The 21138-nt window shown below is 28.9% G+C and overlaps 2 protein-coding genes and 2 pseudogenes across 9 annotated transcripts; 1 reads left to right on the forward strand and 3 right to left on the reverse strand.

The window, feature by feature from the left end:
• Positions 1-5166: 5166 nt before the first annotated feature.
• LOC150027357 (carbon catabolite repressor protein 4 homolog 5-like) lies at positions 5167-7736 on the reverse strand. 5 transcript variants are annotated; one of them, XM_090304139.1, is made up of 6 exons: positions 7430-7736; positions 6592-6691; positions 6304-6391; positions 6169-6201; positions 5968-6038; positions 5169-5458 (listed from the first exon to the last, which is right to left on the reverse strand). In XM_090304139.1, the coding sequence occupies exons 2-6, from the start codon at positions 6642-6644 to the stop codon at positions 5263-5265; spliced, it is 441 nt and encodes a 146-aa protein (XP_090160265.1). In that variant the 5' UTR covers positions 6645-6691; positions 7430-7736; the 3' UTR covers positions 5169-5262. The 5 variants fall into 5 exon arrangements, 3 of the variants coding, with proteins under 3 accessions (XP_090160266.1, XP_090160265.1, XP_090160264.1); XR_016521880.1 differs by lacking the exon at positions 6592-6691 and having other exon boundaries at positions 5167-5458; positions 6144-6201; XM_090304140.1 differs by having other exon boundaries at positions 5168-5458; positions 6592-7736.
• A 1139-nt stretch (positions 7737-8875) lies between these two features.
• LOC137832121 (wall-associated receptor kinase-like 2) lies at positions 8876-14001 on the forward strand. Of its 2 annotated transcripts, none has more exons than XM_068640136.2 (4): positions 8876-9853; positions 10070-10138; positions 12168-13366; positions 13526-14001. In XM_068640136.2, the coding sequence occupies exons 1-3, from the start codon at positions 8953-8955 to the stop codon at positions 13361-13363; spliced, it is 2166 nt and encodes a 721-aa protein (XP_068496237.2). In that variant the 5' UTR covers positions 8876-8952; the 3' UTR covers positions 13364-13366; positions 13526-14001. The 2 variants fall into 2 exon arrangements, with proteins under 2 accessions (XP_068496237.2, XP_068496236.2); XM_068640135.2 differs by having other exon boundaries at positions 8887-9853; positions 13595-14001.
• Positions 12470-15899, reverse strand: LOC150027358 (DNA oxidative demethylase ALKBH2 pseudogene; annotated as a pseudogene). Its single transcript, XR_016521761.1, has 5 exons — positions 15670-15899; positions 15299-15486; positions 14960-15160; positions 12845-13160; positions 12470-12734 (listed from the first exon to the last, which is right to left on the reverse strand). The product of XR_016521761.1 is annotated as a DNA oxidative demethylase ALKBH2 pseudogene (transcript).
• Positions 15896-19025, reverse strand: LOC137832123 (uncharacterized; annotated as a pseudogene). The gene is made up of 10 exons (XR_016521873.1): positions 18758-19025; positions 18603-18634; positions 17851-17934; positions 17671-17724; positions 17381-17458; positions 17177-17230; positions 16997-17056; positions 16798-16893; positions 16323-16424; positions 15896-16223 (listed from the first exon to the last, which is right to left on the reverse strand). The product of XR_016521873.1 is annotated as an uncharacterized LOC137832123 (transcript).
• Positions 19026-21138: the final 2113 nt, after the last annotated feature.

Genomic DNA, 21138 nt, shown 5'->3' on the forward strand with positions numbered 1-21138 from the left:
TCTCATCTGGATTCATTATACAATTATAGTAACTTTATCTGGAACCATTTATTGCTATATGCTTGTAATCAACAAAGAGGTTGAGTCTTACTTAAAGAAATCAAATAGAAAAAAAATGAGTGAAGTTAGATAATAACAAATATCTATATGGCATAAATTTTTAAAAAATAAAACATAAACAAGAATACTTTGATTTTGATTTCCGTCCAAAATGAAAGAAATTATAGAACATTAATCAGACAGACCATATTCTTTTGCTGTCTGCTGCATCTAAATAAAGGTTGGAATATTTAATATATTTAGGAGTGATATTAGGAGGAGTGATTGAAGCATGGGAAAAGTCAACATGGTCGCTCTCGGACTTTTCCTTGAAGGTAGAACAACATCATTGATAAGATTGGTGATTTGAGAGCCACGAGACTACTATTATCATTTATTTATTCAACCGCGTTAAGTGTTCCAGTAGAAAACCAGAACCAGGGGTCAATAAAGAAGAAACCAAGAAATTACTTACGAGCATAAATCATAGTATAATATAAAAAAATAATATTGCTGATAAAAAAATAAAATAAAAAATAGTAATATAAATATCCATCATCAAGATATGAAGTTAAAGACTCTCTCTTAAATAAATGATTCTAAAATTCGTAATCTATATCATTATTTTTTTTAATATTTATTTTACTGTTCTTTTGTTAAGTTTTATGATTTTTTTACGATAATATTTTGTTATATTATATATAATTATTTTATATTGTTATGGGTATTTAGTTTATTAATCCAACTTGTGGGTTTGTGAAATACTAGAATACACACATTTTGTTCTTTTTAAGGGTGAAAGTTTTATCACTGTTTTCTTTTCATGAAGTTCTGTAGTAAAAGTAATTTATGCCTGCAACAATGTAAAGAAGTTTTACAGTATGATTCAATTACAAATTAATACGCATGATAAATTTGATGTTTTTATGTTTTTATAAATAACTATTTTAAAAGTTATGTGAATGCCCTATTCGTAACCGTATAAATAATTTTATACTAAAAATATGTAAATATTAAGCTTAAATATTTAAATTTTGTTGACACACTAATTTAGTTTAGTTGATCATGAAAGAAGTATTTATTTATTTATTTCACTTTTCAAAAGAGGTCTTAGTAGACATGACTTATTTAAATAAATATTTATTTTGTTATTACTTTTAAACCGGAGTGTCTTATCAAATTAGGAGATAACTTTTAAATTTACAATTAAAGACAAAATGTTATTATATATATATAAAATGTTTGGATCTTTAAAAATCATCTTGGAGGAGGAAGGAGTATATAAATTATTCTTAGTCTCAACTCCTTAGCGATGTGAGACTATATTGACAGTACCCGAACAAGTCCTGCAGTCGAGGTCTAAGGGGAGTGGTTTTCCCTAATTAAAGGGCTAAAAAATATTTTTGTCCCCATAGACAACGTCAATGTTCCGACTTCAAATCCAAGAAATAGTATTGTTAGGATCAATGACCGTATTCTAGGTATTGTCCACTTTAGAGATTGATGCTCTGTCACGGTTTTATCCTTAAAAAAGACATCGATAGGTGAAGAGAGACATATATATTTAAACTAATCTTGACCTCGACTCCTAAACGACGATATGAGGTTCGTTCTAAAACAAATATATATTTATTTATATCCTAAATTTTTACTTTTATATATATATATATATATATATATATATATATTTCTGCTCCAACCTTTTATCATGTCTCTCTATATTATTAACTAGAAGAGGAGGAGAGAAATAATTGTAATACATGTTATCCGTGGATACACTTGCACACAAAAATATTTCTTAGTAAAAAGAAACTAATTAATTTAAGTTATTAATCTTGAATTAAATAAAAGGGTGAGATTAATATACATTGGTTCACTTAGTTTGTTTTTTTTTTTTAAATTTTGCTGTGCGTGAGTTTTAAAGAGAACTTAAATAAGTCTAATTTACAATGAATTATATTAATTTTCTTACCGCGAGTTTTCTTGAATTCATCCGTCTCGTTACCTCACAAATTTTTTAATAACATCAAACATAATTTATCCACTGTATACAGAGGAAATTGTTTTTTAGAAAGTTTTTATATAAATAGAAAATATTCTCAAACATGTTTAATAAATTTTAAATACTTTAATTTAAATCAATAATTCAAGTTATCACAACGAGATAAAGTTTTGTGGACTTCTCCCAATAATTTATGAAAAACTTATAAAAAAATTATCTCCCAATAATTTATGAAAATCTTTTAAAAAATACCTATTAACATTTTAAGTGATTAATAAAAAATATTATTAAAATTTTACTATAAGAATAAAATAAATATTTCAAAAATTTATAATTTTATTTTTTCAAAGTTTAGTTTTTTTGAATTATTTAAAAAAAAATATGTACGTGGATATTTTTATGTTTGAAAATTATGAATCTCACAAATTATAAAATTTACAAATTAATAAATAAATTTTTTGAATTGATGAAATATATTATTCTTAATAATAATGATAATAGTATATTACTTTTAATACTCAAAATTTCATTTTATTTAAAAAATATATATTTTCATATACTATATATAAATGAATTTTTAGAATCATAACATAAAAATTTTGGATTAGTTATTGAAATTTGTTTGAAAAATTAAATTATGTTTCTCTCCTCTAAATTTTATAAATAGACTTTAATATCTAAAAAAAAAATTAGTTATCAATTAAAAATATGAAAAATTTTAATTATATTTTTTAATTGAAGTATAATATATTGTTATATTATTAAAATAAGGTTATCAGAAGGGTTTTTTAAGACGTCAAAGTATAATTTCTTAAAACGAAAATCAGAAAAAAAGTAAAGTTAAATAATATATATATATATAATAATAATAATAATAATAATAAAACAGATATAATATTAAATAAAAGGTAATAATATGTTCACAACTCACAATTTTTTATATAATCACATATCAACTCTTAATATTATTATTTAATACTTTTTTATATCATTTAATTTTAAACTTATTTTTTATTTTATATATTTATTTATAAACCCATCCCATTAAAAAATTAATTACAATTCTAAAATTTTTCAAAATATAATTTTCTTTAAATAAATTATGAAAGATTAAGGAAGGAGCGTATTCCTTTTGGTAAGTAAAGGTTGAAACATCTGTTTTATTTCTCCATATAATAAACTACAAGAACTCTAACTATTCATTTTCTTTTTCTTTCATTCATTTGCCTAAACTTATCTTTCACATAATTTAATATTTTTCTTTCTATTTACTCCCTTTCGGAAATTTCAAATTAGGCTGCTCTCAGACTTTTCCTGGAAGGTGCCATAATTAAATGATATAAAGTTTCAGAGGTTATACTGAAGATGATCTAACGTGTATGATTGTTTTCCAAGTACGACATCAAATATGGAAAATGATAATTTAATTATACAACTCTATGTAATAGATTTAATAGGTTTAAAAATAAATATATAATAAAAGTTAAATTTGTAATTAAATAATATTAAAATATTAAAATTATAATATTAGAAATTATAATATAATTATATAAAAAATTTAAGATTGTTAATATATCATTATCCATTTCAAATAGATAATTATGTTGTTTTCATTTTATCTCTTTGGAACAACACTCACAATATCATTTGTATCTATTTTGTTGTTGGTTATAGCACTTGGAAAAATTGACACTGGATAGTGATATTTTATTCATAAAAAAAAACCCACTTAATCACTCAAAACAATAAAATTTAAAATTCTAATATACATTATTATATTATTAAAGTGGTCTATAATAATTATCTATTTTGTAATAATTCTAAATATATAATAAAAGTTAAATTTGTAATTAAATAATATTAAAATATTAAAATTATAATATTAGAAATTATAATATAATTATATAAAAAATTTAAGATTGTTAATATATCATTATCCATTTCAAATAGATAATTATGTTGTTTTCATTTTATCTCTTTGGAACAACACTCACAATATCATTTGTATCTATTTTGTTGTTGGTTATAGCACTTGGAAAAATTGACACTGGATAGTGATATTTTATTCATAAAAAAAAACCCACTTAATCACTCAAAACAATAAAATTTAAAATTCTAATATACATTATTATATTATTAAAGTGGTCTATAATAATTTTCTTTACAATTTTAATGAACCATTGTGAGAAAAAGAGATTTTACACCACCAAATGTAGCTAAGATAAATTTGATTATAAAATACAAATATTTATATCTGAGTTTTCCTTTACTTTTCTAAGTTTTTTCTTATATTATGTATTTTGATATTTGTTTCTTTGACTGCATAAATCAACATTCTCTTGAACTTACACTATTTGTTAAGATGCACATATGACTAATTCAGACCAATGTTTACTGTTTTGAAAAAAAAATCGCTAGTTATATCAACATAGCACAGAAATATTCCAATAAAAGAATATAGTAAATAATTCAATAAAATAAATCAAACAAAAATTAAGAAATTTCATGACATTGAAATTATAGATCTGTAGTGTGCAGGACACACTACAAGAAAAAGTGTTTTTAGAAACTAAATTTTTGGTTTCTAAAATGATAAAAATAGTCACTAACTTAATTAGAAACTAATTTAGAAACTAATAGTCTTAAGTAGCTAAAATCATGGTCGCTAATTTTAGATACCAATTTAGATTCTAATTTAGAAACCAATTTAGTTACCATTAAATAAAAACCAATTTAGTAACCAAATATATAGAAACGAATTTAGTGACCAATTATATAGAAACCAAATTAATAACTAATTTTATCGAAACCAATTTAGTAACCAAAATATATAGAAACTCATTTAGTGACCAAATATATAAATACCAAAAAATGTCACTATATTGGTCTCTAAATAATGTAATTTATTATAAAATATTATTTATTTATTTATTTATTTATTTTTATTTTTTATTTTTATTTTTTATCAAGTGTAAAAATCAATTAATTTGGAATATTTTAAGATCTGTTGATGCGTCAAAAACTAATTTCAATATCTAATCTCAAGTTCATGGTAGTAATCTCAATGTTGCTAAGGGCTCCCCAATATCATCTCTTGTTTTATGGTCTCCCCGCAGCAATAACTACATGAGATTTATGAAGATTAAGTGGGAAATATACAACTGTTTGAATATCCAATGAAAATCTTTAGAGTTTCCATATTAATATTTCATGTATAATCTTTACAAAGAAGTTGCCGAAATAGCCAATGGTAACAATTTTATCTGGCAGATTAAAACAGCATACAGGAACACCACTATAGCACTACGGAGTTTGAGCAGGTGCTGAAGATAAGTGATTCCTTTCGCCCCTGTTGCAAGTCTTAGTTCTTCCACACTCCATCTATATAACAATTGCCTTGAAAGAGTCATCGAAATGCTGCACCAGATACCCAAATGATTATTACAGAATACCTAAGACCTAAAGTTTGACATAAATAATGATGATACCCTTCCCTCTAAAATGGGACAAATAATAACAATACTTGAAACAGAGGCAAGAAACTGGTTGAGTGAACATCTTGGTTTAGAGGAGAGTTCCCAGCTCTATCAATTATATAGAAACATAGTACAAAGGAAATCTAGTAATTAGGGAAAGAAGATTACAAAATCAATTAGATGTTCTATAGCCTAATTAGGTACAACAAATAAAAAGGATATAATTACAACATAATTTACAGTATAAACAAAGAAATAATCAACAATAAAGGCAATAATATTATTAAATTATTAAGAGCAACAAAATACCACATTATCCGTATCAACAAATAATCTACAGTCTTGATAAATAAATGATCCTTAATCTGTTCCATAATTGATAATTGCGTTGTTCTTTTTCTATACCAGATAGCAACCAAGACTAAGATTTAGGAAAGACATAAAAACTACCTGGCATCATCAGGAATCTGTGATCTGAATATGTTCCTCATTTCCTCATACCCTTTCGGTTCCTCCATTATCTGTAATCCACAGATAAATTATCTACTGAAGGTTTGAGACACTACATATAGTCAAATTTTTCAGATACCACACAAAAGTAAGCTAAAAGGCAAGAGAGAATATACCATGACAAGGAGATGCCAAACTCACCTTTGATGAAGACAGAAACTTATATATGGCGCTCTGACATCATAAGATGAAACAAAACAAAAGACAATGAAATAACAACATATTAGATAACTAATCTGAAACAGGTAAACTAGTAAGTATAAAGCAATATCATACCTTTGGAACACTATTTAAATCCCCAGCAATAATAACATGGATGTTGCCCCATTCTTGTGACAATTTGTAAACTTTATCAAGTAAAATTCTGACCAAATGGAGCAAGTTTCCATAATAATAAAAAGAAGATTAGACAACATAATTAACTACAGACAATTAAATGGATTTATTTAAGGTAAAATAATTTGCACCAACCCTGACCCAAAAAATATAATATTAAAAAGTTTAAAAAATGAAGCACATGCACAAATAGAAATGACTATACATGCAAAATAGTATAATGCTTACTCATAGTACATGGCCCAGTTTAATGTCACCACGATTTGGGTTGAACAACACATGTATGTTTCCTACAACAAATCTTCAACTATGGACTTTTTTTATCACCCTAACAATAGTGGAAAATAACAAGTTAAAGAATAAGTGGCCGCCAATCATTCAAAATGGAAAAAACAGTAACTACTCCCATTGCCATTAACAAAATATAATCTTATATGATAAATCAGAGTAACAAACCCACATTCAACCCAATTATTCATCAGTAAATCAGTTCATGCAACCAGGAAAATATTTGCATAGCCCTCAAATAAAATAATTAATTGCAAATCAAATAATTTAGACACTGGTTTCATTTACAGCCTTCTTGCACAAAAATAAATAAATGAACGAGTAGATATGAATGTAAGAGAGAAATAGATAGAGAGAATAGCAATGGTGCAGGTCCAGTTATAAAGAAACCAAATGGCAGATCACTAATAGTCCCTCTATCATTGGCCATCAACAAATAACACGGTAGACAACTTACTCTAATCTTTAATTTATGTTAATTTATGTTTGGATCATTGTTTTATCTGGCTGCTATAGGACCAACACCTCGAAATTGAATACTGACATCCTACCAAGCTCGTGCAAACAGATTCGTCTGTGCCAACTTTTGAAGGTTTTTGTAAGAAACAAATAACAAAAACAGTTCTTCATGTACAAACACTCAACTAGCAATAATATAACATGAAAACAAAATCTAGGGTTCTAAAATGGGAAGATAGAGTGAGTAAAGTTGCGCAGAACATCGATGAGCAAGCACAAAAATAAAAGCAAAGACGATGGAACACGAATCAAAACTTACGATGATAAGCTTGAAGAAGTTGACCTCCTTCGGAGCACAAAAGCGCCATTGTTGTAGAGTGCGTTGTTGCTGTTGCAGAGTGTGCGTTGTCGTCGCCGTTGTTGCAGGATGCGTTGCCGTCGCCGTCGCCGTTGCTGCAGGATCCGTTGCCGTTGCCGTCGCCATTGCTGCAGGTGCGTTGCCGTCGCCCTTTCTGCAGGTGCGTTGTCGTAGTCACCGCCGTTGCAGTGCATTTGCAGATGTTTGCAGGGTGCGTTTGCAGAGTGAGACTTTACTAGTTAAAGAGAGACTTAGAAATTGAAAACCTGGAAACTATTTGCTCAGATTTAAAAATTAAATTAGTTTTTAAAAAATATGCATCTATATTTAAATTAATTTATTAAATTTTTAATTTAAATAATATTTTGAATTTATTATTAATTTAATTTTATATTTAAATAGAATTAAAAGATTAAAATACTATTTTAAATATAATTTTTAAATTGATATTAGTTATTTTAATATTATACTAAAATTAATAAATTAGTAAATTTATTCATATCAATTTAAAAATATTTTATAAATTATAAATTAATAATTAATTTTATAAAATTTAATTACTCTAAAATTAGTATCTAAATTCAAATAATAGTGCCTAAAAATTTAAGTATCTAACTATATGATGATTAGAAAGTACAAAATTAATTTCTAATTTTATTATTTTTAGAGACCAAAAATTAGTTTTTAAAATAGATTAAAAGTGACTAAAAAAATGGTTTCTAATTGCATCTTAACAAGAGACTAAAAAAATGATCTCTATAAATTTTATTTATTTATTTTTTATTATTAGCTACCAAAAATATAGTATCTAATTATACTATAATTTTTATTAATAATAGATACCTTTTTAGTAACCAATAATTTTTAGTTTATAAAATAGTATCTAAATTAGTTATTATAGAAACTATTTTTTTTAGTTTCTAAATTAGTTGCTATTAGAACATTTTCTTGTAGCGACTGTTTTCTCATTTTTTTAATTTTAAGATTTATATAAATATGTACAAAACATAAACAGTAAAAATTAAAAGGTCACACAATAAAATAGGTCTGGTAATATATTTAACAACGAAACTCTTTATCCAATCATTTGCCTCACCTTATCTTTCACATATTTTAATATTTTTCTATTTACTCCATTTTTCAAAAGTCAAACCAGGCTGCTGTCAGACTTTATCCGGAGGAAAACTGTTCTTTAACACTACAAACAGTAAAACATACACATTTCACAACTCTTTATAATAATATAATAATATTTTAAATTAACATTTAAAATAAAAATAATTAAAATATTAATATGGTAGGTATGGTTGGTGTATGTCTTTATTATTTTAAACTGTCAAAATTATTAAGAAACCAAGAAACTATTGCTTAATATATATAAGGCAATCCTGTGAAAATCATAGTAATAAGTACCCATATCCTAGTACGTGGAGGCTTGCACAAACACCTCTTGAATCTTGAACCTTGAACCAACCAATAAGCCAATGATTCTGAAATTGGTGATCCATTTCATCATTTTGGTAATATGGGAGGTATCTGCACAAGGTGAGTTACCACTAGCAAAGCCTGGCTGTGATTCGCAATGTGGAGATGTTACAATTCCCTTTCCGTTTGGAATGAAGAGTTCGGAGTGCTATGCAGGGAAATGGTTTGAAATAGAATGCAGAAACACTTCCACATATACCCATTACACACCTTACCTCAAGTTAATAGGACTGGAAGTAGTAGACATTTATCTCGAAGCAGGCCTAGTTACTATCAATCATCCTATTTACCGTAGTAACTGCGGATCCAAAGATTCTCCACCAGTCAACCAGTCGCTGGAAGGAAGCCCTTTCGTGTATTCCCAAGAACACAACATATTTGTGGCCGCAGGTTGTAACAGTGTTGCTATTTTGAAGTTAAATGGATCAGAAGTTAGTGGTTGTGTGTCCACCTGCAACGAGAACTACAAGGTGGGTGATATCGGAAATATCAAGCTTATTGAAAGTGATTGTAATGGGACGTCTTGCTGTGAAAGTTCCCTGCCACCGTATCTTAAAGAATACAGCATTGAAATAAAAGGTTTAAAGGAGAATGAAAGTAGTCATGAGTGCAGTTACGCCTTGGTTGTACAGCCAGATCGTGACTACGGCTACCGACACTATTCTTATAATGATCCCAGAGGCTACTTTGTTGAGGATCGTCTGATGAAGGATTTAGATGTAGTCCCTGCGTTGCTTGAATGGGAGATTGTGAACAATTTGAACCTTACACTCCCTTCAGATCATCACTCTCAGTGTTATGATACTAAGATTACATCTTCACTATATAAACGTTCAGGTCAAAGATGTTCCTGCAACACCGGTTTTGGTAATCCCTACTTGGAGGGAGGTTGTCCAGCAGGTAAATATATTATTTTAATCACTGCACTTAAAAAGTTTTTTTTAACATGCTTAAAATTAATGTCTAATATAAAAAAAATCCAGTTATCAGAATATTCTGACTAAACGTAAAATTGTAAGAAGATAGAAAAGAAAAACAATTATAAAAATTGATATTCTTTATCGGCATTTGTATTGAATACCATCGTTATAAATATTTTAAACTTTATCTTCACAGATGATCCTCCTCCGCAACCCTCGCAACACAGGAAATCGAGCAGTCCTGTAACAATATCCATTATAAAAGGTATGTATGAACTATGAAGTGGTTAATAATTTATATGATTTTTAATATTAATATTCAAGGAAAGCAAAAAAACGAACACATAAAATAGTTTCATTAAATATCGTATGTAAACTTGTGAAACCAACAACAATCACAATATCATGACTAATTTATTTTTGTGATCTAAAGGATTGAAGAAACTCGACTTAATAAAACTTATCAGGTATACCGATTTTCTAGGGATGGTAATACAAAACATTTTAAGTAATTATTGTATGTTATATTGTTTTCAATAAAACTATTTTGTAAAAGTGGTTGGAATTCACTTTAAAAGATTCTCTACTGAATAATGATATTTTGATATTCAAAAAAAAAAAAAATACCCACTTAACCACTCAAAATAATTAATTTTAAAATGCTAATATACATTATTATATTATTAAAGTGATTATACATGGGTCTATAATAATTTTCTTTACAATTTTAATGAACCATTGTGAGAATAAAATTGAAAGAGAAATTTTACACCACCGAATGTAGCTACGATAAATTTGATTATTAAATAAAAATATTTATATCTGACTTTTCCTTTATTTTTTTAAGTTTTTTCTAATAATATGTATTTGTTAAGACGTATATGACTTATTCATACCATGTTTACTGTTTTGAAAAAAAATCGCTAGTTATATCAACATAGCACAGAAATAAAGCAAGATATAACGTAAATAAAATAATATAGTAAATAATTCAATAAAACAGATCAAACCAAAATTAGGAAATTTCATGATATTGAAATTATAGATCTGTTGTATGTAAGACCTGTCTTCTCAATTTTTTTTAATTATAAGATTTATATAAAAATATACATGTACAAACATAAACAGTAAAAATTCAAATGTCACACAATAAAATAGGTTTGTTAATATATTTAACAATGAAAGAAATATATGTTAAAAGTGACCTTTTATTGAATGAACAATATTCAAATAATTCAAAAATCGACTCAAAATATTTGAGTAACTTGAGTTATTCATTATTTTTTATTTATTTTAATGTCGTTAATTAATAAAATTAACTAGAAGTTTTCAATTTCCATTAAATAAGATATATGAATGTGAAATATATTACATTGTTATGGGAGCTAGAGCAATAAGTCATTGATGTAATGGAAATTGGAATTCTTTTTCTTAAAGTAGGATTTTGAACTTAAATTTTATTGATAGAAAAAAATATAGTGGGAAAGGAAATCTATTAAAAATTAATTATTCATGCTCTTTATTAGTTATCATTAAAGTTGGTGAATATTTTCTACCAGTAATATATTTAAATTAAAGGTAAATAATATCCTAATAATTAATATAAGTATTATTTAAATTTGAATAAAAAAATTACAAAATTTAATATATTTCGGTGGATATGAATTAAGCTGTAAATTTTGTGGCATAAATGAGGTTTGTAAAAATTAAAGTCAATTTAAGATGTAAATTATTATAGTACATGTTTGTATAAATAAAAGCTTTTCTTATCGGATCTCTTGGCATACTTAATTTTACTTGTGTGTCTTGGCAATGTTAATCCATACCAATGATGATCACTAATATACATCAATACTATAGTTAAGAAATATAACTTTTTCTTAACTTAAATTGTGTATACTTTTTAAATTAAAATATAGATATTTTGTTATCATACTAACCAATTTTGGCAACATCCTACATAAGAAAATGACTATAACCTTTACTTGGCCAGTGGATTCAGACTTGATATACTTCTCCACATTTGCATATGCACGTTTTCTATTTGGTAGATACATTAAATAACTCCACACATACATACTGTTTTATAATATCTTATTTAAATACTCTTATGTGCTTAAGTTCTAGACTTAGTTTTGCGTATTGGGCTACTAATTGAATCCAACAAGCAATATATTATAAGGTTTTCTAAATTTGTGTTAGTTTAATCTTATTTGTTAGACTTTCTAAATGCTCAAAGTTGCATATAAGTGAAAAACACTTATTTTAATGTATTGATGTGGTAAAATATGTAGGAGTTTCTATAAGCTTCGGATCCATCATTTTACTCATTATTTTAATGCGAGCGTTGAAGGGTACAGAAAAAACTATTGTGAAAAAATACAGAAAAAGAATGTTCAAAAGAAATGGAGGATTATTGTTACGACAAAAATTGTCTTCTGGTGAAGTTAATGGGGATAAAGTTAAACTTTTCAGCTTAAACGAGTTGGAGAAGGCTACCGATAACTTCAACACGAATAGAGTAGTTGGAAAAGGAGGTCAAGCTACTGTTTACAAAGGCATGTTGATTAATGGAACAATTATTGCAGTGAAAAAATTTAAGGTCCAAGGAAAAATAGAAGAATTCATCAATGAATTTGTCATTCTGTCACAAATTAACCACAGAAACGTGGTCAAGTTGTTAGGAAGTTGTTTGGAGACTGAAATTCCTTTACTTGTTTATGAATTCATTCCTAATGGTAACCTTTTTGAGTACTTGCATCAACAAAATGAGGATTTTCCTATGACATGGGACATGCGTTTGAGAATTGCCACTGAAGTTGCTGGAGCTTTGTTTTACTTGCACTCTGGTGCTTCTCAGCCTATTTATCATAAAGATATCAAGTCAACAAATATACTTTTGGATGAAAAGTATAGAGCAAAAGTAGCAGACTTTGGTACATCTAGAATGATTTCCAGTGATGTTACTCACCTTACTACAGTAGTTCAAGGAACATTTGGATACTTGGACCCTGAATATTTTCAAACAAGTCAATTCACAGAAAAAAGTGACGTCTATAGCTTCGGAGTAGTTCTTGTTGAACTCTTAACCGGGAAAAGGCCAATAACCCTCACAAGTTCAGAGGAAGCCAAAAGTTTAGCTTCATATTTCATCATGTGTGTGGAGCAAGATTGTGTATTTGATATTATTGATGAAAGAGTGATGAAGGAAGGGGAGAAAAATCATATCATGGAAGTCGTCAATCTTGCAAATAGATGTTTAGAGCTGAATGGAAAAAGACGACCAACTGCGAAGGAAGTCACATTAGAATTAGAAAGTATTCGAAAATTGGAAGGAAAGTCAAATGCACAAGAAAGACATAATGAACTTGTTAGAAGTGAAGACTATCAATCTTGGGATGATTATTCTACTATCTTAGAAATAAGGTCAGCCTTTGATCTAAGTTGCAGAACACCAACCTTGGAAGATATTCATATTCGTACCATATAACGGGTATGTATTCTTAATTTGTGTTAAATAAAATTATTTTGGTTAAATAATAAGTATATAACCTTCAATAAAATTTTGAAGGTTTTTTTTAAGGTTGTACTTGAATATTGTGATTATACGTTGTCAAATATGATTATTGATAAGTTTTCCTGTGTATATTAGATTGTATATGATGTATACCACGAATGCACATATGCACTGATGTTTGTGGCGGTTGTATTCATTGGTCAGATGGTGAGGCTATTGAGTTCATGAAGGTCTGCAGAGGAGCTGAGGGCATTTGACTCTTTCATTATGAAGACTATCACATAGGATATACTTAGTGGTTGTGGTTTCCCAATGTTTTTTTTCAGTATGGACGGTGTTGCTTATCCTTTTGGCTAAAAGGATGCAGTGAACATTCCTAGGAACAATTGTGTGGCATTAGCAACTTGTGTTCTATAGTCACACACACCTACTCAGTGAGGAGGATGCTTCCTTCCTTGTTGTAGTTTATAGGTTAAGCTAGTTAGGATATTGGTATGCATAAGAGATTTTGGTTTTCTTTAGTTATATTTCTTTTTAATGTAGAATTATGATATATTGACAACTTATTATCTTTTATAATAATATATTTGTGAAATTACATTATGCTTTTCATTATTATATAATTCATGTGTTTGTTGGAGGAGGAAAGACACATGAAATTGTTGATTTATTCTTGTAGATGGTGAGGAAAGGTTTGTGGCCAAAAGAAGTGATTGTGTGAAAGTTGTTCTTGTAAATTGTGTTGATTTAGGGGACATAGAGTTTGGTAGGAGTGATCATGGATTCATAAAGACTTCAAGCCACTTAAGATTTTATATACAAAGGGAAAAAAAACTCTTAAAACACAAATTATGTGTACCAGATGAATCATTAATTGATACAATCAAACTCAATCATAAGATGATAAAATCAAACAAATTCATCATCATATAGTATATCAGTCGAAACATCACATAATAACTCCATTTGAATCATGACATAATACTTTCGTTTGAATATAAAATAATAGATAATGAGATGATGTTCTATCGTAATAAACAAATTTTGAGTCCATTTTAACTAATATCGTACTAAAAGTTGGTGTCCGTTTTGCATGAATCCATTCTGAATTTTGTAGGCACCTATCTCATATTATAGAATTATGCATAACTTAACAAAGGAAGAGTTTTATCGGGCCACAAGAAAACGAAAAGATGCACCAGATAAAATATCAATCTTCATCAAATTGAAGTAGTAGATAACAAGTTTATCACAACTGAAATTAATGATAGCATATCTATTTGGATATATATAGAAGTATGATTCTTTTATGAAGATAATTTGCTACCACCACTCACTCTTTTCACTCTTTTCTTGGCTATTACGTTTTAATGATCTCAATATTTTATTTTACATTATAAGTAATCATGGATGAAAAATATATTTATAATAATAATATATTTTACTCAGGAACCACCACCAGGAGGTTTACTTAAGGAATTCATAATTCCACCAAAAAGACAATGGTACCAGTAACATGAACATATATATAAAGCTTTACAAATGTATCAACATGTCACAAAAACATACCTCTTAGCATACTAACCGAAACCTGCTCTGACCACAAGTCAATCAAAAAACCCGCCTAAAGGTAAGGTTAATGCGTGTGGCTTCAGCTTTGGGTATAGCCTCTCATCACCAAAAGGGATCCATGTTTAAGTCTAAACGTATGCTGATCAGCATCTTGGCTACCCTTCTTTAATCTCTTGCTGGCAGGTTCATCACTTCCATCTGAAGATCCACAACAAATGATAACAAGTTCATGCACATCCACATAAAAATCCACTACTATTGTATTAACATATACAGGAAGAAATACAGGAGACTCTGCAAGTGTAATCATAACTCTAACAACAAAAGAAATCATACCGCAAGATTTTTTACATGGCTTCTTCTTCAGAACAAAGTCACGTTCACATCCCAAACTTAGAGACGCAATTTCAGGTGTTGGTCCATAAAGCTTCTCATCATCAGAATGCCAACCAACATAGTCATTACCACCGTTGTACCTATTTAAGAGTAAGCTATTAAAACTACTCAGGAAGAGCTTTGTGGACCTTCAGAAGTAAGTAGAAAGACACATTAAGTAACACATCAAACCTATATAAAAAAAATGAACATTTGTTACACTAACTGCCTAAGAACAGGGGCGTATTTTCAAACTAGATTGATGATTAATAGCTTCATTTTTTTATTCTAAAGGGTAAACGACAAAAGATGAAATTCGTGTGGAATCCCACTTTCCAGGTTGGGTAGAATTTGAAAGAAATGTGGGAACGATATGAACCTGAAGGAAGGATTTTCCGAAGACGCGAATGGTGGGTCTGGTCCATGGAATGTGTTTGTCGAGATATTGGAACCATTTCCATGACTGATCGGAGGGTATTAACCGCTGAATGTATACAACGTCGCTTCCATTTCCGAGATCCACCGTTTCCCTTTTCACACTCTCCTTAGTATCAAACAATCTTCAATCACAAGTCCCATTGTTGATCTTAAACTTGTGTAGCTCAGACTCTAAAGTCTTGACAATCTCAGCTTTCTCAGCAGGGGGTTCAGGAAAATCTACATGGAATGATCCCTGCTTGATTGGTTCAACAGGTTCTTGGATTCTGGATTCCTCCTTTATGTGATTGTAGAGCTTCTGATGGAAAGGATGATCCAAGGAATAGCAGTTTTCACTTCCATTTCCATTCTCTGAATGCCTGGATGATCAAGAGCCTTATCTTCTACAGAAATGTGGCAGCGATGGCACTTTTCTTCTTGTCCTCTCTTGTAGAAGTGGCTTCACAACCTGCCAATGCAAGTCTTAATAAGCATTATCCCTAGGTGCAAAACTTAAACTAGTATAATGAATAAAAATATCATACAGAAAACCAAGTCACAAGGAAACCTTCCAACATGCTGAAAATATGTATGGCACATTTACAATGTAATAAGTATTTGTTTTCTAAGGGTAGTTCAGATCATCAATGGATGATATTATTGTTAACAACTGCATCAGCAATGAAAGACAACTCAGCGATATTGGAAAATATTTAAAAACAAAGGCAAAAAGTTGACCAACTCTACTGCTTTATGCATTTATGCACAAAGTAATAACAAAAATAGTTTAATCTAAACTCAATCTTGCAGTGCAACTTTGAGTAAGTCCATTACTTCCGGATATGCTCTAGTTTACTGAACATCACATGTAAATAGTAATCTACGAACACAAATCTCTTAACCGTACCGACTCTTATGGTTGCATTACCATTTATACAAACCTGCATGATTATTTTCCTAACATTATAATGTATTATGAATTCATTCAATTCCCAATTGTACTAACCCTGCTGGACCAGGTAGCTGTATCAATTAGAATGTACCTTGATCTGATTCAGGACTGACAACTTCAGACCAGTCATATCCAAAACTTTTACACATGTGGTAATAGGCTGCCCATGCTTCTTTGATGCAGAAGGCTACAAGCACATACGGGTCAAAACAAACAAAAGGGCAGAATCTAAATTAGCAGGTTAATTAAAAAATTAAGAATCTAAGAGGACTCCGAAGTGAAATGCCCACCAATATTACACGATCACGATATTCGTTAATTTGAATATGAGACTGCACATAATAATGGACCTGCAATCATACAAGCATGCAAAATAGTGTTAGAATTAGAAGAGATAAGAACACAAGGTTTTTAAGAAAAAGAAATAGATAGTGCTCTAAAGTCCAAACATAGCCATTAAAAATGCTTACAGATGCTTTGTCAAATGAGCTAAGCCCAACACCAATTGCAAAGACAGGAAGACCCTGGAAAGTATGGCAGGCAGAACAAGCATTAAAATTGGCATGAGATATATTAAGCAAGTTAATGACAATAAAAATATGTATTTAGATAACAATCAAGCACAACTAAGATTATATGTACTGAGAAAAGGTTGTGTTTGAAGAGCACCTCACCTCTCTTGAGTACCCAGACAAACCTATAAGTTGTGAATCACGAATGCCTCGGTAAAAATCAGTAGGAATTATAGGTTTCTGAAAGAATGAAACAGCATCCAGGTTTAACATGCAAGAACTCATAGTCTTGTGCAATAAGTATACATTTTAATAAGATTTTGTCAAAAAATACATAAAGGCCCACGGCGAGAACATCTCTGAATCACAGACAAACTCCAAACTAAAAAAATATGAACTACCAAAAAATGTCCAAACAATAATATACAAGGATTGGTGGAATCTAGACTTACCGATAATATGTTGTCAATCTCATTTTGCACTCTCCAGTTTAAACAATCGATTATCTGAATACAGGCATTTACAACTAGATTAGTTGGATAATAACAGCCAATTTCCAACAATAAACCAATATTGCTAAACAACCATTGCCACATCGCTATAACATGGCTCTTCCACTGCACATGTCTTACCATTTTATGCGCCTTGGTAACATTCCACTCCCTTGCTTTTAGAAATCTCATTAGGGTTTCGGTGACACATCCTTGATGAACATTCTGCAAAGAGCTGCAATTAAATTCCAAAGGGGATAGAGTGTTTTTCAAGTGAAAAACACTTGACCTTAAGCAGTTGCAATAAGTTGCTAAGAGATCACTAGATTACACCAAACTCCATCATAATTAGAATAGGTAGATAATCGCACGCAATTGATTAAATTAGCAGCCATCCAGAAATAGAAAGTTCTTATTTCTAACTACATATATGTCAACACACTTAAATAATAGGAGGTGTGAACCATACGAAATGATTGTCCCCTTTCAACCAAGTTAACATAGAGAGTTGAAGAAAAACACAGAAGTACAACATTGATTGACCTTCACACTTGAAATCAGATCTCATCTCCCTCCCCCTTTCTTTAGCTAAATCATCACTACCAGAGAAAAGCCTTAAACGGGAGAGAAGGAATGTAGAAGAGCCAATTAGTCAACAGCATCCATGAAACACATAGAAGCAGCAATCACCAAAATTTCAGGGTTCAAAAGGCCACAGTAAACAAAATCCATTGAACCACCACATGCAATTTACCGAGGTCAGACACACAAAAAAAAGAGAGATCAGGGTCAGCACGCAGATGTTGAAAACAAACAGACATCCAAGAAACAAAAACAGAAGAAAAAAATTAAAATGTTAAAATCATATGGGAATGAGTAACCAAAATGGTCACCTGAAAAGTTCTGAGCAGTGACTCCTCCTCAACTAGCATCATTGGAAAGAAACAATTCAATAAAAGGAAAAAAGAAAAGAGAGAGGGGGGAGAGAGAAAAGAAAAATAGAGAAAGATGGAAAAAAAAAAGAGAGAAGATGTGATAAAGGTAAGACCTTGATCCATGAGAGCTTGAAGCTTGTTGAGGGCATCCTCAGAAACAACAAGGCTCATTTTTTTTGTGTTGGTGAGAGAATGAAGAGAAGCAAAAGCCCAGCAGAGGAAAGAAGAGAAGAAAAAAGGAGTATTTGTTTGGTAGTTTTTGTAGCTTGTGCTTCACTCTCTCACTATCTAGAGTGTTTGCATTGCTTGACTGTTACAGATACAGTACTGCACACCAAAGTTTGATGTTATATGCAGTCATTCTACTTAATGTACAGCAAGTGACTCAGAGGTAGATAGTTGCATAGATAGATATACCCAAGATTCACCTCATTCACCTCTCTCTCTCTCTCTTCCTTTTCTTTATTTTGCATTCTAATAATTTGGTTGGATGTCTTTTTCAATATTATTTTTAATAAAATCTGTAGAAACTTTTTTTCATTCTCAATTATTAAAAATATAATAAATCATCTTAATTAAAATAAAATTGTAAACTAAGTTTATGTTATGTTCTTTATTTTTATCTTAATTCAAATTATATTTTTTAATTGTAAATGTAAGAATATAACTAGTAATCCCAAATCAAGATTGTCTCCAAACATGTAGAAGTGCACCATAATAATAAATTAATTGTATTCAAAATAATATATTACAGAAAATCTAAAATTGTGTTGATAGAATTTTTCCCACTTCACATTAATCTTTTTATGTTTTAATTTAAATCAAACAAAATTGTGTTTTAAACTATATTATTCGAATGTAGATTACTCAGTTAAGAAAAAATAAGTTTTAATGTACAATAATAGTTATAAGACTTTTTTGGGTAGACATAATAATTATAAGATTTTACTTCAAAATAAACCACAAGGAGGACCTAGCTTAATTAAAAAAAAATTAATCGACTGGTCCCATTGAAATTTGTCCATATGTAATGCAGAGAAGAATTAATGGTAAAGTAAACAAACATTATTCTTTCTTCTTCATAAATGCAAGGAACTTTTACATCAAGAACAATGTTATCAACAAATATAATTTCTTTTTCTTTATAGTTCAGTATTCAACATTAAACTACTTTTTAACACACGATATATATAGATATAAAGTGAAAATAAAAAAGTTGAACTTGTTTAATTTGAAAGAAAAAAAACTTATATTACTAAAAGTAATTTTTTTATTTTTTTACATAATTTATTATTTAAATTATATAAAACTGGTTTAACATTAATGAAATAACATCCTACTCCATATTAAAAATTATTTTCTTACGTCAATAAAACTAATAAGTAATAATTTTTTTATTATAAATAGTTAAAATTTAGATAAAAATCAATTTTGTGTTTAGAAAATGAAAAATAAATTTAACTCTAATGTAATCGATTATTATTAATGTTGAGTAGTTGAGTTGTTTTGTTACTATTTTTTTTCAAAGATTTAGCTCAGTGTTCTGAATTATATATAATCTATATAATTTGTGAATGCATCGAAAATAATTTATATTTAACTTATATAATTTATATTTAGCTTAGAAGGATTTGTGATGACATGATAATCTGAAAAAAAAAGGTTGTCAAATAAAAAATATCCTAAGATTCCAACAAGCCATGATGGATATAACATTCCACACTAAAATATGAGTTGGAAAAATATTGAGGTTGACAATTCTTTGTATGGAAAGGTGGCTACTCCTCTTTTTTTTAGAGCCCTTGTCTAGACTGGAGATGATACTGTAGCCGCATATGGATGTAGGGTGTTATCCTGTTTGGATCTGGTAATGATCGAAAATAAAGGTGAGAGAAAAGTTGAGCCAAATAAAAAAGTATTCAGAAGTGAAGAAAAAGAAGAGAGGGAAGGAGTGAGTGACACATAGGATATGTCTCAATTTTGAGTAAACCTTTGCATCTGAATCCATTATACAAGTGTAGTAACTTTTTATTACTATATGCTTGTAACCAACAAAGAGGTTGAGTCTTAGTTAAAGAAATCAAATAGAAAAAAATGAGTGAAGTTATTCTATATAACATATATAATATAATATAACATAAATTTTTAAAAAATAAAACATAAACAAGAATACTTTGATTTTGATTTCCGTCCAAAATGAAAGAAATTATATAACATTAATCAGACAGACCATATAATTTTTATCACAAATTTCAGTATATTTATGAGTGATATTACGAAGACTCATCGAAGCATGGAAAAAGTCAACATTGTCGCTCTCAGACTCTTCTGTAGAACAACACAAGTGATAATGTCGGTGATTTGACAGTCACGAGGGTACTATTATTATGACATCATTTATTCCAACTATTCCAACTGGGAAATCATAGTAATATATATATATATATATATATATATATATATTTCTGCTCCAACCTTTTATCATGTCTTCCTT

Source organism: Phaseolus vulgaris, chromosome 6 (genome assembly GCF_051622355.1).
Source record: "Phaseolus vulgaris cultivar YP4 chromosome 6, ASM5162235v1, whole genome shotgun sequence".
NCBI classification, from domain to species: Eukaryota; Viridiplantae; Streptophyta; class Magnoliopsida; order Fabales; family Fabaceae; genus Phaseolus; species Phaseolus vulgaris.